General features: G+C 34.8%; 1 protein-coding gene across 1 annotated transcript; it reads right to left on the bottom strand.

Annotated features, from left to right (window-relative positions):
* Positions 1-453: 453 nt before the first annotated feature.
* LOC133871397 (ornithine decarboxylase-like) lies at positions 454-1906 on the bottom strand. Its single transcript, XM_062308851.1, has one exon. It carries the CDS (start codon positions 1847-1849, stop codon positions 605-607), a length of 1245 nt encoding a protein of 414 aa, XP_062164835.1. The 5' UTR covers positions 1850-1906; the 3' UTR covers positions 454-604.
* Between the last annotated feature and the right edge of the window lie 13982 nt (positions 1907-15888).

Consider the following 15888-nt stretch of genomic DNA (forward strand, 5'->3'; position numbering starts at 1 on the left):
CAATTTGATGTAAGGAACGAATAGGTGTAGCTTGGGGTGAAATCATAAATTTTGATATGGAAGTACAAAACTATAAAATAAAAAACTTTCTTTTTGGGGAAAATAATTAATTTTTGGAGCTCATCCTATAAAAAATATATATTTCTTACCTTCGTCCGCCCCATGATGTTTATACAAAAATAAGTCTATTGAGCTTGAACTCTCTTCCGCATGTCATAGGATTTGCATGACTGATATCTAAGTCTATTTTCTCTGTTTTAATTTAAATATTTTTACTTCAAATATGTTATGTTTAGTGTACTATATATAATCTTTTACTTCAAAAGCCATTGACTCTAATGACATACTGACACGTATTGATAAATTGTAAAAGAATTGTAGATCAAATGTAGGTCTAGAATTACTCGTTTTCAAACAAAATATATAATTTGATTTTTTTTTTTATAAGCTATTCTCATTAAAAACAAGTAGTAAATATAATTCTCACAAAATTTGTGTTGAGAAGGACATATTAAAAAGTTAGCTAGATTTCTTTCCATTTATTAATATTAATACTACATAAAATTAAGACAACTATTTTTCTAATCACGAGAAAAGAAAGCTGCTAGCTTGGATTCGAGTACACGAGGTGAGTCAAAATGGCGGACGTACTAAACCCATTGAAGTTGGACCCGGCAGCCGCCGTGTACGCACCCATACTGGGGAACACCAGCCAGTCATTGACCTGCAGTTCCGGTAGCTGGTGTCCCGTTAAAACCGTATCAAGCGCATCGCACGTGGGCCCAAAAACCGTTGATCTGTATGTCCTGGCGCCCTTGCACGTGGGGTTCGCACGGTTGGATGTGCACGCGAGAGGCGTGCATGTGACGGTTGCATGGTCGTACAGAATGCAGTTCATGGACCCGTATATCCCGTCGTTGATCCAGTACTCCCTAAGCTCGCCCCGTACACGCTTCCCGATAATGTTCGTGGCTAGCGTGAAAGCCGACTCGGCGAAGAACCGGCCCGGCTCGCCCATGACGGTTAGTCCCGGTTCGTTGCCGAAATACGATTTTAGAGCGGCTTTCACGGCTGAAGCCGCTTCGTTGAACTGCGGGTCAGCCATGAATCCACCCCCGATGTTCAGCACGCGCATTCGAGGCATGCCAAGCCGAGTCGCCGTCTCGAAGGCCGTTTTAGCCGCTGCTATGGCTCGTTGGTACGCGCGCGAATTCGTGGCCCCACTTCCGATATGGAAGGAGACGCCGGCGACGGCGAGCCCCGCGGACTGAGCGGCTTGGAGGAGCGGCGCGACTTCTTCGGGAAGGGCGCCGTACTTGGGACCCAACGGGCAGCGCGCTCCACCGTCATCCGGAGCTTTGATCCGAATCAGCAAAGCACATTTCGGGTGCCACTTCCGGATCTTTTCGATCTCGTCACTCGAATCAAAAGTCGTCAGGTTCACGCCAACGGTTGCCCCGTACCTGATGTGAGACTCGGCTTTACAAGGGTTCGCGAAGATGATCCGATCTGGAGAAACACCGAGAGCAAGAACGGACTCAATTTCTGCCCGACTTGCGCAGTCAAAACCCGAACCGAGCGCCGCCATGGTGCCGAGGAAAGCCGGGTTGGGGTTGCACTTGACGGCGTAGTAGGGCCGGACCATTGGGAGGGCCCGGGTCCACCTGTCCACGAGACCTGCGACCGCACCTAAATCAAGCAAGTAAAAGGGTTCTCTGGAATCTTGCTTGCTGAAAACGATGGACTGCATGAAGTCGATCAAGCCAGCTTTTGATAGGGTCGTGACCCTCTTACCCCGCACCCCAGGCGCACCCATTATAGCCTGGAGGTTCTTTGGGCTGGAACCCATGGCTTAAATACGGTAAAAGAAGAAAAAGGAAAAGATTTGGGTTTGGGAGTTTGAGAGAATGTATCTTAGACTTGGAGGGAATATATAGGTAGAGAAGAAGGGTCCTCCACCACTGGCCATTTGGTGGACAAAAGGGGAAAGGAGCTCTATAATTGAGTCGCCTTTTGAGCCCAATAGAATCTGCACAAAGTTAGTTTATTAGTGGGATTTAATTTATCAGTAATTAAGCTTTGTATTAGAGAGTAGGATAAATAGAAAAATGTTAGACCTGCATTTGACGTATAATTCTTTTATTTGTAATTTATTGAGACTCTCAAGAGTAGACATTTATTTACTTTAATCACATGCTAACACTGGTAAAAGAATCGTAAACTAATTGTGTAGTGAGTATAGTATTAGTCGGATAAGAATAATGTTATAAGGGATTTGATTCCTGCATTACACCATCATAACAAGTGCACAACACCCCTTCACATGAGGGTGAGTCCTACACACTGAGTTTCACCCTCATGTGAGGAGGTGTTGTGCTTTTGTTATGTTGGTGTTGTAAATCTAACATTTTCCATATTATAAATCACATTGTAGCAGTGTAATATTTGTTGATGATGTAGCAATATCAATCAATATTTAATTTTCTTTTTAATTAAGGATTGTTGATAAAAAAAAAAATAATAATAATAATAATTGACATTTTCGTATTAATAAAAAATAAAATTATAATAAAATAAAAATGTGATATATATATATATATATATATATATATATATATATATATATATATATATATATATATATATATATGACATTAATAGCGTATAATAAAAGCATGTCCTGTTCATATGAGAGAGTTTAATAACGTGGAATGTGAGATTAGAAAGAGTGAAAAACTCTGGTGGCCCAAGTTGAAATGTAGAGGATCCAAATTCCAAGTTGAAGCGTATGTTCGAATTGATTCTAAGCGCGGAAACTACGCGTGAGCGGCGAATGGGGACGAGCCGCTGAGCCTACGTGCAAAAAGGAAGAAGAAAAAAAACACCTCTTGATTCTTTATCTCATATGAGTCATATTCCATGGAGAGTATCCAAATTCGCCGTGGAGGATGCGTGAGATACCTATACCATTCTGAACCCAAATGGTTTAAGGTTTTATTCTTTTCAATCGCCTAGACAAACTTTCTTTCTTTTTCTTTTTTTTGTATTTTTTTTAATCTTTTGATGTCGTCATGTCTCATGTCAATCGTGGCTTTGAATAATTCATTGGACCGTTTGGAAGCTTTTTGATCAGGAGGCAAAGTCACATATTGGATCTTTAAAGAATTGAACGTAGACGAAAGATGTGGAAAATGGTACGTTCTAGTGCCCCTTTATCTTTTCTTTTATTCGTTTAAGATAGACAGAAATAATGCTAAAAATTATATTTTTATCTTATCATTATATTATTATGTTGATGTGATATTATTAATTTAATGAGTGACACGTGTGATTTTTAAGATTACTTTTTCCTCTTATTTTTGATCACCTTGTCTAGAAAGAGTGATTTAGGATTTTTTTTATGTGGGGGACAAAGCATAAATGAAGACTCCACCTAATTATCCTATAATATCGACATGACAATCTTACCGAGTTGTGAATTTTCTTAACAATAATTGATTAAATAGTTGTCATTAGGACTGTGACATCAAAGGATCATTTAAAATATGATACATAACATTACCATTTATACATATAGTAAAAGAAAATTTCGTCCATGCATGTAGATATTAATCGTCTTTATTGAATATATGGAACGTTAGTAAAGCTGGCCTCCATTCTAGAATTTGTTCATTAATTCTCAAACATAATTGGTCAATGTCTGCCAGTTTGAAAAGAATGCATACTTGTTACATACGACTTCCCTTTAAGTTCCCTTTTCAAGAAAACCATGTTAGTTTGCTAATAGTTATGCATGTTTTTTTTTTTTTTTTTTGAGAAAAGTTATGCATGTTTATATTGATACATGCATACTAACGGTATTAATATAATATTAATTAAATAATTAAATCAATTTTTTTATTAGCTTTAACTTTTAAAATAAGGTATTAGAGCAAAAATCTTGAGTTCGAACTTTATCTCATTTACCTTTTATTTCAATTAAAATGTTACATATATTGAATCTACATTTCAATAAAAATATTATTTCATTAAAAGTGAGCGTTAAAATTTTAACTAAATGATAAATGATTAAGTCAATAATTTCTTATAATCTTAAACTATCAGAATATATAATTGGTAATTTAACAAGTATGCTTTGCTAAAAACTTTATTTTGAAGCAAGAGTAAATTCATATTACTATAAGATAGTAGAATCAAACATATTAAATCCTTAAGTTCTTAAGTCAGGTCGTAAAAGTTAGTAGAATTAAACATTAAATTCTCACGTTTTAAAGTCAGGTTGCATGCGTTTATAATATGATTTCTGAAAGAGTTTCAAACAATGTTTTTTTTACTTTAAACATGCATAACAATAAAATATATATATATTTATAAAAATTATGAAGAAAAGTGAGAGAGAGAGAGAGAATTTGAATTGATCGAGTTGGAGCTTTGCTGAATGGGAAGATCCATTTTGTGGCCCCAAGAAGATTAATTCTTACTGGTCTTCTTTAGTTGTTGAGATTGGAATAAGGCCGGAATACATTTGAGGTGGATGATGGCATTTTTGGTTGGGCATCTTTTTAGCTCCATGAGGCAGTAGCCAGCGGAAGTGTAAAATGTTGGGAATAGCATATTTTGGGAAGATTTATTTTTATTTTTATTATTGTTATTTATTTATTGAATCGATCTGCCTGTAAAAATAAATTCAAACAATATTTGGGAATATAATATTGAAATATAAGAAAATCTTATAAAGGGATAGAAGAAAAGTGTCCAGGAAGGTTTTATGTTGATTTTTTTTTTTTGTTTTTCTTTTAATTTTCTTAGTTCTTTTTCGTTAATAGTGTGTCTGGGGAGTTAAAACTGTTAATTATAATCCTCCTTATTCATCTTTACTGTTTGAAACCATTATTAATTGTTTATGGTGTCTCCAAACAAGCTTTTTAACCGTTTGGTCTGTTACGTACCTGGTTACGCTTCGGTTCTTCATTATTGTTACAGACCCACACCCCTACTTCAAGCCTATACCATATTGGTTGTATAAGCTATATATAGTGTAAAATAACTTAGTAAAAAGCGTTAGTCACATCTGTATTATTACCTTGAAATGACTAATCAATTTGGAACTTTTTTATAATTCCTTATAAAGTCCAATTTTACCTACTAATTAATTAGGCAATGTAGAACTTAGCACTTATGATTATCTCTTATAAACCACTTACTGTATGTGGACTATTTATCTCTTCTCAATACGAGACTGTGGTGTTAGATATGGTATTGGTTACGTATTTTTCCCATTTTAATTGTAGCATTGTAGGAGCCTTTTGTACTGTATTTCCTCATTTTTTTATTTTTTTTAATTGCATTCAATGCATTGTAAATAAATGATTGTTGTTTGTTGAACATATATTGCAACACAAAATTCATTACCATAAAATTAAATGTTACTATATTGTATAAAATAAAATAAAAAAGGCCATGCACTTATGCATCAATGTCTTTCCAAGAACTGTTGTTTGTATAGATAATTAAGTTAAAAGGCTGATTGATGCAGCTAATAAAATAACTCTTTTAGGGTGAGGGATTTAGCTGAGTTTTACACTTTTACTGTGGATTTATTTATTTTTTATTTTTACAGAAATTTATATATTTATCTTCTATTGTTTTGAACTTAAAATTTATTGTGGAATGCTAGGCTTGCCAAAAAAAAAAAATTGTAAAATATTTTGTAAGCCTAGCATTCCTCAAATCTATTTTAGGGTTGCATGTAATTTGGTAAGCCTTGGATCCTATCATCCAAAAGATCGATGCTTAATTGGTTATTTTGGAAAACATACACAAAAACATCTACTTCATTTTTTTTTTTCCCTTATGACTGCTAAGAATAATGTGTTTAGTGTTCTAATCATGCATGCGTGATCACATGATACACATGAATTTTTTTTTTTTTAGTGATATAGTTGTTAGATAATATATTCTCTATATAATTGTGAATGGATATGGTATGAGAATATATGAGATTGTATGATTTGATTGTCTCTAACAATAGCTACTTAGATGTGTGTGTTTCTTTTGGTTGCATACGAGGATTCAAATGGTGCAATAGATCATGAGGAGTTGAGAAAGTGTTTCAATAAGTTGCAAAATTTCATTTACAAAGGAAATCAATGGTCTCTTTGAGGCATGTGATATTAATGAGAATGTGGGTATGAATTCAATGAGTTTAAGAAATTGGGATATTTGTGTTGTAAAGTAATGTATTAAGACAATTGTGATTAGGACTGAGCAAAACCCGCAGAAACCCGCCCCGCCCCGCAGAAACCGCCCCAACCCTCCCCGCAGAGCCCAAAATCCACACCCATGGGGCGGGTTTTGGGGTTGTTTTTGGCCCCCCCCCGCGCGGTGCGGGGCGGGTTGCGGGGGGGACCCTTGAATTTTCTCGGGTCCCCGCCCCGCCCCGCCCCCGCCCCGCATATTTAAAAAAAAAAAAAAAGAAAAAGGAAGAAAGCGGCAGAAACAAAAACACACTTCTAACCTAACCCTAAGTCCCTAACTTCTAACCTCTCTTCTCTAACTCCTTACTCCCGACCTTGCGCCGCAGCCCCCCCCTTGGCCCTTACTGCCCACTGCTAGAACTTGACGGAATCACTTTAGGGCAAAATGCAGTCTAAGACCTTGCTATTGACTTTAGTTTTTGGTTGTGAGTCTACATCTTTGTGCTTTCTTTAGTTCTTTTCTGTTGCGTTTTAGGACTTATACACGATTCCTTACTTTTCCATATCAATTAACTGATATTTCTGCTGAGCACAATACATGGATCCTATAATTGCTGGTATAGAGGACAAGTTATCTACCTGGTCATTTCTTCCAAAAGGTACGGCATTTCGGGTAGAGCACTCTGGCTTTTTCTTCTTCTTCTTGTTTCTTTCTTTCTTTGGTTCTTTTTCTTTTGGTGGTGGTGATTCATCAGTATATCTCTTTGAAATTGAAAGTTGGATTCACACAATTGATCCCACTACTTGAAGCCCCAGATCCATATGTTGATGTGTTATTATTAATGCTATAATTAAGAAGATATGTCTTTATAGTCATTTCTTGCTTGTAATCGGAATGAAAGATAGTTAATGGGTCAATGGGTCAAAACCCGCGGGGATCCCCGCCCCACCTACACCCGCCCCGTGCGGGTGGAGGGGATTTTGTGCGGGGTGCGGGTTCACTTTGGGGAACCCGCACCTCTGCGGGGCGGGTTCAAAAAATCCCCATCCCCGCCCCCCCCCCCCCCCCGCCCCATGCTCAGCCCTAATTGTGATATGGAATGGATAACGTGTAATGAAATATGTTTTAGGATATTGTATTGATTTCCCAGCATCCGTCCCAGATTTAAGTATGCCAAGATGCACATCTGGCCAAAATGCTGCCCTCCTTTGATAATCTTGCAAAAAAGGGAGGAAAAACTGAAGGCCATGAGACCATCGATAATAAGGATCCCGATCATCCATTGGGCTCTCTGTATTAGGAATGAAAATGCGAGAAGATAATAACGGCTTGTATTTACTATTCACATGTGTGGATACGGATACGGTTAGTAAAAATTACTATTCCCGTATACGAATACAAAATACAGATAGCAGTTTTAGGGTAAGGATATGATCAATAACTGCATCTGCATCCGCCTTCCCTTTATATATAATATATAACATATATTTAATTAAATTCACTAAAACAAGGTAATTTTGAATTTGGTAAGTTTATGACCTTTAAGTTAGGTTAGATTTTTTTTTATTATTATCTCAAAGTCCTCTCCAAAATTGTGAATGGTTTAATTCTTGCAGATTTTTGCTACCACTACATGTTCATGTATGTAAAATTCTTTGATTTTGCAAGCTTCCTAATTATATCTTATTCTTTCCTAGGAAGCACATTTTGTACACGTTTCTCCTTTGGATGCAGCGATTTTGATGGGGAGCAGGACATGCATCTCCCATGACTCAGTTTTTTTAGTACAATTGCAAGCCTTAATAATCAAATAAGTAATTTTCTCACTTTTTTTAAATCTACCATATTTACCACTATGCTTATTTTTCTTATATTTTATGATTTTAATATTCTTTTCTGCGTAAAATATTTCTTTAAAAAATATATATTTGGTGAAAACGAAAATAATAACCGACCTAAAAATAATTTCTATTCGACAAAAAAAAAAAAAAAAAAAAACTTAGTAAATCCACAGACTCTCTTGTCTTCTCCTTCACACAGACCAGTACACCTTCACAGCTCCTCTCTCTCTCTCTCTCTCTCTCTCTCTCTCTCTCTCTCTCTCTCTGTTGGATTTGTTGGATCGTCCAAAAAACAGGTACGAAGCATCTATTTTTGAGATCCATACTTGCAAAAATAGATCCTTCCTATCTATTCATCGGTGGATTTCGTCTTGTTTCTGTGGCCGATTAATAGGATGTTCTATGAGAAGAAAATGACCTCTCTGTGTCTATTGTGGGACTTTGCAGTTTTTTATGAAAATGCTTTAGGGATTACATGAGAGCAAGAGCCTGCCTGCTTAGTTGTTTTTCTGCTGTCGCCTGATTTGGGTGTTCCCAACTTCATTTCCTTTTTTAATTGATGCAGAATTTTGTTTAATACTATGCACCTTGAAATTTTAAAATATAAGGCACTCAGCTCTCTTCTGCTGCATATTTCCTATCAAAATTAACTTCTTGGTTGGTTTGGCTCTGCTTTTGAGTCTGCATAAATATATGCACTCAAAGTGTTTGTCAAAATGTCTCTTAACAAGTTGCCTCATCTCTATCTATGACTTCAGCCTCTGAATACGGTAATTCACAGTTTGAGACTGTAACGCTCCCAAACCGCTAAGGGTTAGGTTCGTCCATTTTCAAACACCAAACCGCAAAGATTCATAAGGTCTACTAGGTAACCTAGCTAATATGTTGAATTAAGTAAATTACTAGAAATTAATTTTAAAACTCAGAGCTTCAATAAATGCGGAAACGATTATTTTAAAAAGAGTAATAATGTTTAATACAATAATTGAAATGCAAAGGAACTGGATTTATTGTGCAAGTGCACTTATTAAGGTAACAGAAAAATAATATCCTACTGCTAGCCTAGATCCCATCCTGGCCGCCTAGGTCTCTCTGATCATATCCTGAAAACAAAACAAAATAAGGGGTGAGCGAGAAATGCTCAGTAAGGTAACCCTCAACCATAAAACGGTTGAGTTAACTTCATTTTCTTTAAAACAATTATTAAAATACACTTGAAATCTAAATTTCTATAATACAAATAAAAATTCGGCATTTTACTTAACATATAAAATTATTGGTTGATAAATAAATTTCTCATATGTAGGGCCCATGTACACTATTACGCCCTGTGTACTAGGGTTGCGCGGTCTACTGCGACCTCAGGCAGGTAAACTGTGGCCACAGGCCCTGCCCCGTCAGCTAATTAATTGAAGTGCACTTAGCATGACATAGGGATGGATCCGCTTTCTCAAAGTCCTTGAGCGGTTGCGCTTCCATCCAAGCAACGTTACCAAGCTTAAACTCTGTAAATCTCTGTGAATATCTCTGGGGCCAAAATAATAGTCTCTTCCACACATGTGCCTCATTTATAAAAATCTCATTCTCACAAATTATTCTTATTCCTTTGATAACTCTTGAGGCAATGTGTGGGAGGGTTTTTACTCTCATTTTCTCATTAATTTCAAAAAGCTATAACTTCCCGTCTCGGGAACCAACTACACAATTTACGAATAACTAGAAAATCATTTATAACCAAAGCTTCTTTTAAAACAGTGATTTCAAGATTAACATTTATACCGACAATTTTCATCTCAAAACTATTTTTAAAACAGTCATTCATGCATCAATATAATTTGAAATATAGAACAAGAACATTTAATTGCAAATATGTTTTAAAAAAAAAAGGATAAAATAATATGACATAAAACAATTTGAAAATGGGTAGAGGATCCCTTACCTCTCTGATTGCAATAAGTCGTTGGACTATCTCGACTGCTAACTAGTCACCTGGTACAGGTTTAAATAAATCAATACCTCGTGCTAGTCACTAAACTACACACTAACACCACTAGGATTTGTCTTGCTAACCTACTGAGAATGGATTCTCTAGGTATGTTTAACAGCATTAATTATTCGAATAATAATTAAATCATTAAATAAGTACTAACACGTTTTCTTTTATTGACATTAGAAATACGACTCCATAAAGGTAATTGTCATCAGAAATTTTTTATTTTATAATTATAGAGTTTAATAAATTCCGATATCACAAACTGTACCCTTAAATAAAGTAATTTATAAAAATGATCCATGATTTTTTAGGAATTTACAAGAAGGTTTGAATGTTTACATTAAACTACTTTGTACCAAAAATAGAATTTTTAGGACTATATATCTTTTTGTGGAAGAATTTAGGGCAAACCCAAATCTATACATCAAAGTAAAAAGAAAAGAAACAAAAGAAAATAAACAACAATTTATGATTTCCCCAAAATAGCCTGGCTGAATTGAAAAGTGAGAGGATTTCATAATCCATCAATTCTGAATTGAGTTCGGCCAAGACAAAGAGAAGAAAAAAAAAATATATACATATATATATATCTATATACCTCTCGGTGGTATTAGAAAAAGGAAAGAATAGGGGAAAAAAAAAAACAAAAGAAAATGAAGACAATACAATAAGGCATGTGACGTTGGTATTTGGAGAAAGACAAAGGAGAGAGAAAAAGGACAATTGATGCTGCATCTCATGGTTAGAAAAGAGAAGAAAATATATATATATATATTGAACATGAGGCACACGTTTTGAGAGGAAGGAGTCTAAAAGAAAAAATAGCAATCCTTTTTCTTGATTGTTATGCTGACATGATATACAACAAGACAAAATACAATAAACAATGGTTATATCAACAAATGAATGCTACGGTTTCACCAGAAAAAGAGAACTAAGGAGAAGAAATAGGAGGTAAGATGGTACCTTGTCCACAGAGCCGAAAATTGTGCAAGGGAGAGGAGGCTTGAAAACTCTTCTGAGACGGGAGAAGAGAGCGATGGCTCAAATATTTATTTATAAGAATAAGGTTTCATTCTTTGGCGGATAGAGTTTTATATATACTAAAATAAGTATTTTAATAATAATAAATCAGATATCTAATATTTTTAATATAAAATCTGATCCTCATATTTTAATATAAATATAAAATATAAAAGTGGAACTTAAATTGATATAAATTTATTAAATTTAAAAGTAGGTGTTTTAATAAAATATAGGAGTGGTTATTTAATATCAAGAAATATGAATTAATATAAAGAAATAAAAATTCTCATAGGTGGTAAAGACTATTCTACCCTCGAAAGGGGGTCGGGGTTATTACAGAGACCGTGTAATATTGGATGCTAGGGAAAGTTCTGTGGTATTGTGCAGAAATTTGAGACTATGTAATGTTGGATGCTAGGGAAAGTTCTTTGTTAAAAGATTTGGGTGGGTTAGTATTAGCATTGGCAGTTTATTTAGATTTTTCTTGAAGGGCACCGAATGTTGGAAAGTTTCACTTGATTGTACTGCTTCCTTAGTGCTAGTTTTGCAGATTTAATTATTGCATTTTATTCCCTGAAGTTTGGTGTAAAATTCCCTTTTGTTAAATTTTCTGAAGCTTGAGTTTGTGAACTAAAAAGTTTATACGATGGTGTTCGATTTTTTCCCCTTTGCTAGTTTAGGAAGCCCATCAGTAAAATTTGTCACTGACCCTTTGGATGTATGTAATGTCCTCTTTTCGTGAGATAAAGGAAACGGATATTTGTTACATAATGATGGGAACTGGACTTGTGCCCTATATTTTGGAAGGTAAGGCCTTCAAAACAACAAATTTTGGCCCTAATGACTTAATATCTTGAGTGTATTCTTTCATGTAATAATCTTTACATTCTCTGCCAATAGAAGGGGATTTTTGTACCCTTTATTTGGATGGAATCTAACACAGTTTATGTTTGGTTCGCGAAATCTGATGTTAACTTTTGCTTTCTTATTCCTTATCTCACTTAGGATTGGCTCCATTTATGTGTTGTTTGTAGATGGAAGAAAAAATTCTTCCAACAATTGTGGTTGCAGTCACATCTATCCTTGCTCTTGGGGCTATAATCTTAGAAGATATTAGATCTAGGAGATTATTATGTAAGGAACCTCATGTTAATTGAGAGTATGAAAGATGGATTTATATGGATAGTATTCTTTTGCTGATATAGATGTTTCTTTCGATTATGCTTCAGCCCAAAGGTCACACAGGAAAAGGAGCCGTACTGACAGTGAAGATACTTATAGTTTGATATCTGAACAGTTGAAAGAGATTGCATTAGTACTTAAATCTCTCAATAAGGGAGTCGATGCAGATACTCTTTATGAAGAAGTAATGAAGGTGGAAGGATATGACGAGTTTATGCTTGCATTTGCATTTGACCACTTGATGAGAGATGAGAATGTTGCAAGAGCATTTTTGGCAAAAAATGCTAAGCTTAAAAAGTTTTGGTTGGACAACTTTTTGAAAAATCATGGAGCTTAGAATTTGTGGATCATTGATACGTAGTAAGATACGAATTAACTTGATTGTAATAACATATATGATTGAACTTTGATGGCTGTAGTACGTTGGCCAAAACTTCACAATATTTGTAGTTGAATTTGAATGATAATATTTATGATTAAACTTTTGTCGGTAATTTAAATTTATTGTTGGATGTTATTTATGGCTCTCCTAATTTGAAAATATATGATCATTGTTAGTCAATGTATTATTATTTTACATTGTTTTTATGTTGTTTTTATAGTTAAACATAATTTTTTAGTTTTTTTTTAAAAAAAAAATATTATTTTAAGGGGTGATTAAACATGTCACGTTAGATGAATATATATATATATATAAAACAAAATACAAAATAGTATTTCTCAGAATTCAATGTACACATGTAATGATCTATGCAGTTAAAAAATCTATTTACTAGCGAGTAATTGTAATATGTAAAGACAAGTTAGAGCATAGAGTTATGTTCCGTTTGTTAAACTTTTTGTTTTTATTCTTTTGTTTAGTTTTTTCAAACAACAATACATAAACTGCACACACAAAATACTCTTTAAAACACTCAGAAAATAATTATCACACTTATATCAAATCAATCAAAAATAAAATAAGAAACAACTCCCAAAATGCTTCTCCTTTTCTCCATAACCTTCTCTCCCTAACAGTGGTGTCGTTGGCCGGGGGAGGGAGGTTCCAAACCTCCTTCCTCCCGGTTGTTGCTTCTTCCCTTAGCCCTTTTAGGGCTAAAAGAGGTTTTGGTTCCTCCCTGGGTTGTTCCAGTAGAAGCTAGAGTCTCCTAGTCACTAGTACTGTGGAGTTTTGAGTCCCCTGGACTTGTTCCGTTGGTGATTTTAGTCTTCCTAGTCCGTTTGAACTATGGAAGTTTGTGTAGTTTTCTAGTTTCTTTTAGTTTTCTTTGTTCTTGGTAGGAAAACACTCCAAAGAAGTTTCGGAAGAGGAGAGCCCGCCGCTCGTGTCGCTAACGGAGAGATTTGGCCGTGCCTCAGTTTGTATCAATCTTTGAAGCTAGATCTGCGCTGTTCCATCACCCTCTAGTCGACATGCGCCCCCCCAGCCTTGCTCGTCGTCGTCCTCTGGCTCAGTCGCTGCCTGCTACTTAGGGGTGTACAAGCGGTTATTGGCTAAAACCGCTAACCGCCTTGGCGGAGGCGGTTATAACCGGCGGTTTGAAACCGCTTTCGAATTCCGGTTTTGGGCCGGGTTTAGACCGGTTTTGGGCTATTTTTACACCTGTTTTGGGCCAGGTTTACACCTGTTTTGGGCTATTTTTTGTACAGATTTTTTGGGCCTTTTTTTTGTACATATTTTTTGGGCCATTTTTTGTACAGATTTTTCAAGAAAAAATTTTAATACTTTTTGGGCCTTTTATTTTATTTTAATTACATTCAGCAGTGTATTAACATAGAATTACAGAATCTAGATTGGTGTTTGTCCATCTCCAATTTCTCATCAAAAACTCGAGCATATCACTTTAAAAAGAAAAAAAATCTCCTTAACACCAATAAAAGCCAACTCATTTGACTTCTCTATATCACTTTCAAAAATACCTATGTATCTTTTTTATAAAAATAAACTATATATCATTTTAAAAGAAAGAAATTGAAATGTGAAATTGCGAGCTCGAGTAATGACTGGAAATATAAGATCGCTCAAATTTCAACTCTAGTTCAGCCAAACCCAACAATAATAGTACACAAAAATACAGAAAAACAACAAAATTAGTATATTATTTCCACTATAAAATTTATAAATCTTGGGATTTACAGTCACTATTTACAACGAAAGGACATGCAGATCACATTGGATACTAAAAGCTCCGGAGTTGTCGTGGCACATGTTTGAATCTGTGAATTAGGACAGAAACTCAAACAGATGACTTGGAGTGTTTGCAAAACTCAAAGCCTTATCATCCACGGAAGAGAAAGCTCTTGCTTAGCCTTAATTCCACCCACAATAAAAGAAGTAGACTCCTCCAAATCAAAATCCAAGAATATATCCAAGAAATACCCAAATCAGAATACAATAACCTCTAATATATCTATATACAGTTTTTTTTTTTTTTTAATCATTAAATTAAATCTACGAATATATTCACTACAAAAGGAAAAAGGACTATCTACCAAAACTGAGAGAAAAACAGATCTAAAGAGAAAATATTGGCAATCCACAAATATGCACCCAATAACCTCTTCAAAAAAAAAAAAAAACGAGAGAAATCCAATTTTACACGAACCGGTGGAGAAACTTACAGTTTAGTGGCGGCGGAGACGACCGGAAGCGGAGACGAGCGGCGGTGGAGACGAGAGGGCAGAGACGAGAGAGACGAGAGGGCAAAGACGAGAGAGACGGCGTCGGCGACAACAAAAATGAAATGGGAATGGAAAATGGAAACCTAAACCTCAGAAAATATGGTTTATATATATTACCAAAACGGCGTCGTTTTGGGCATTCAGCAATGCCCAAAACGACGCCCCTCTACCTCTAGGCTCTCAGGTCAGTTTTTTTTTTTTTTTTTTTTAATATATATATATATATAAGCGGTTAGCGGTTATTTATAACCGCTTTTAAAAGCGGTTAGCGGTTATAAGCGGTTAGCGGTTTTAAAGCGGTTATAACCTCCCCGTTTGAACGCAATTATTACATTTTCCCTTAAAAATAAAAAATGCTTTATCCACGGCTATATCTATATTGGTTGAAACTACATAGGAAAAACTTGTTATAACCTTTGATTTTTCATCATTTTTTAAATAAGGTATCCAAACTTTAAAAAAATATAAATTTAGGATATTCATCTTTCAATTTTTTTCAATTTCAATAATCCGTTAGAATTTTTCGTTAAATCCTATCAAAATTCTTAAAATACCCGTTTTTTTTTTTTTTAAAAAAAAAATTGTAACTTTTTTCAAAGATTTATGCATGAGTATTTTTATAAATTCCGTTAAATTCTTATCAACACCTAAATTCTTGTAATTATTATTATTTTTTTTTAAAAATGGGTATTTTGAGAATTTTGATAGGATTTAATGAAAAATTTTAACGAAATGTTAAAATTGAAAAGAATTAAAAGATGAATACCTTAAATTATTATTTCTTAAAATTTGAATATTTTATTTCAAAAATAATGAAAGATTATATTATAAGTGAATTTCTTTCGACTGTATATATATATATTCTTCCTTCTTGTGAGTGACCGGTCACGTAGCTGTTGAGACTTGATTGTTAAAGAAAATTTAGAAGTAAAATTGGTTGGTGTGAAGACATTATCCACATTAATA

The sequence above is a fragment of the Alnus glutinosa genome, chromosome 6, assembly GCF_958979055.1.
Source record: "Alnus glutinosa chromosome 6, dhAlnGlut1.1, whole genome shotgun sequence".
Classification (NCBI taxonomy): Eukaryota; Viridiplantae; Streptophyta; class Magnoliopsida; order Fagales; family Betulaceae; genus Alnus; species Alnus glutinosa.

Coding starts and splice junctions, on each gene's coding strand:
- LOC133871397 (XM_062308851.1), bottom strand. CDS start 1,849: ATGGGTTCCAGCCCAAAGAACCTCCAGGCTATAATGGGTGCGCCTGGG.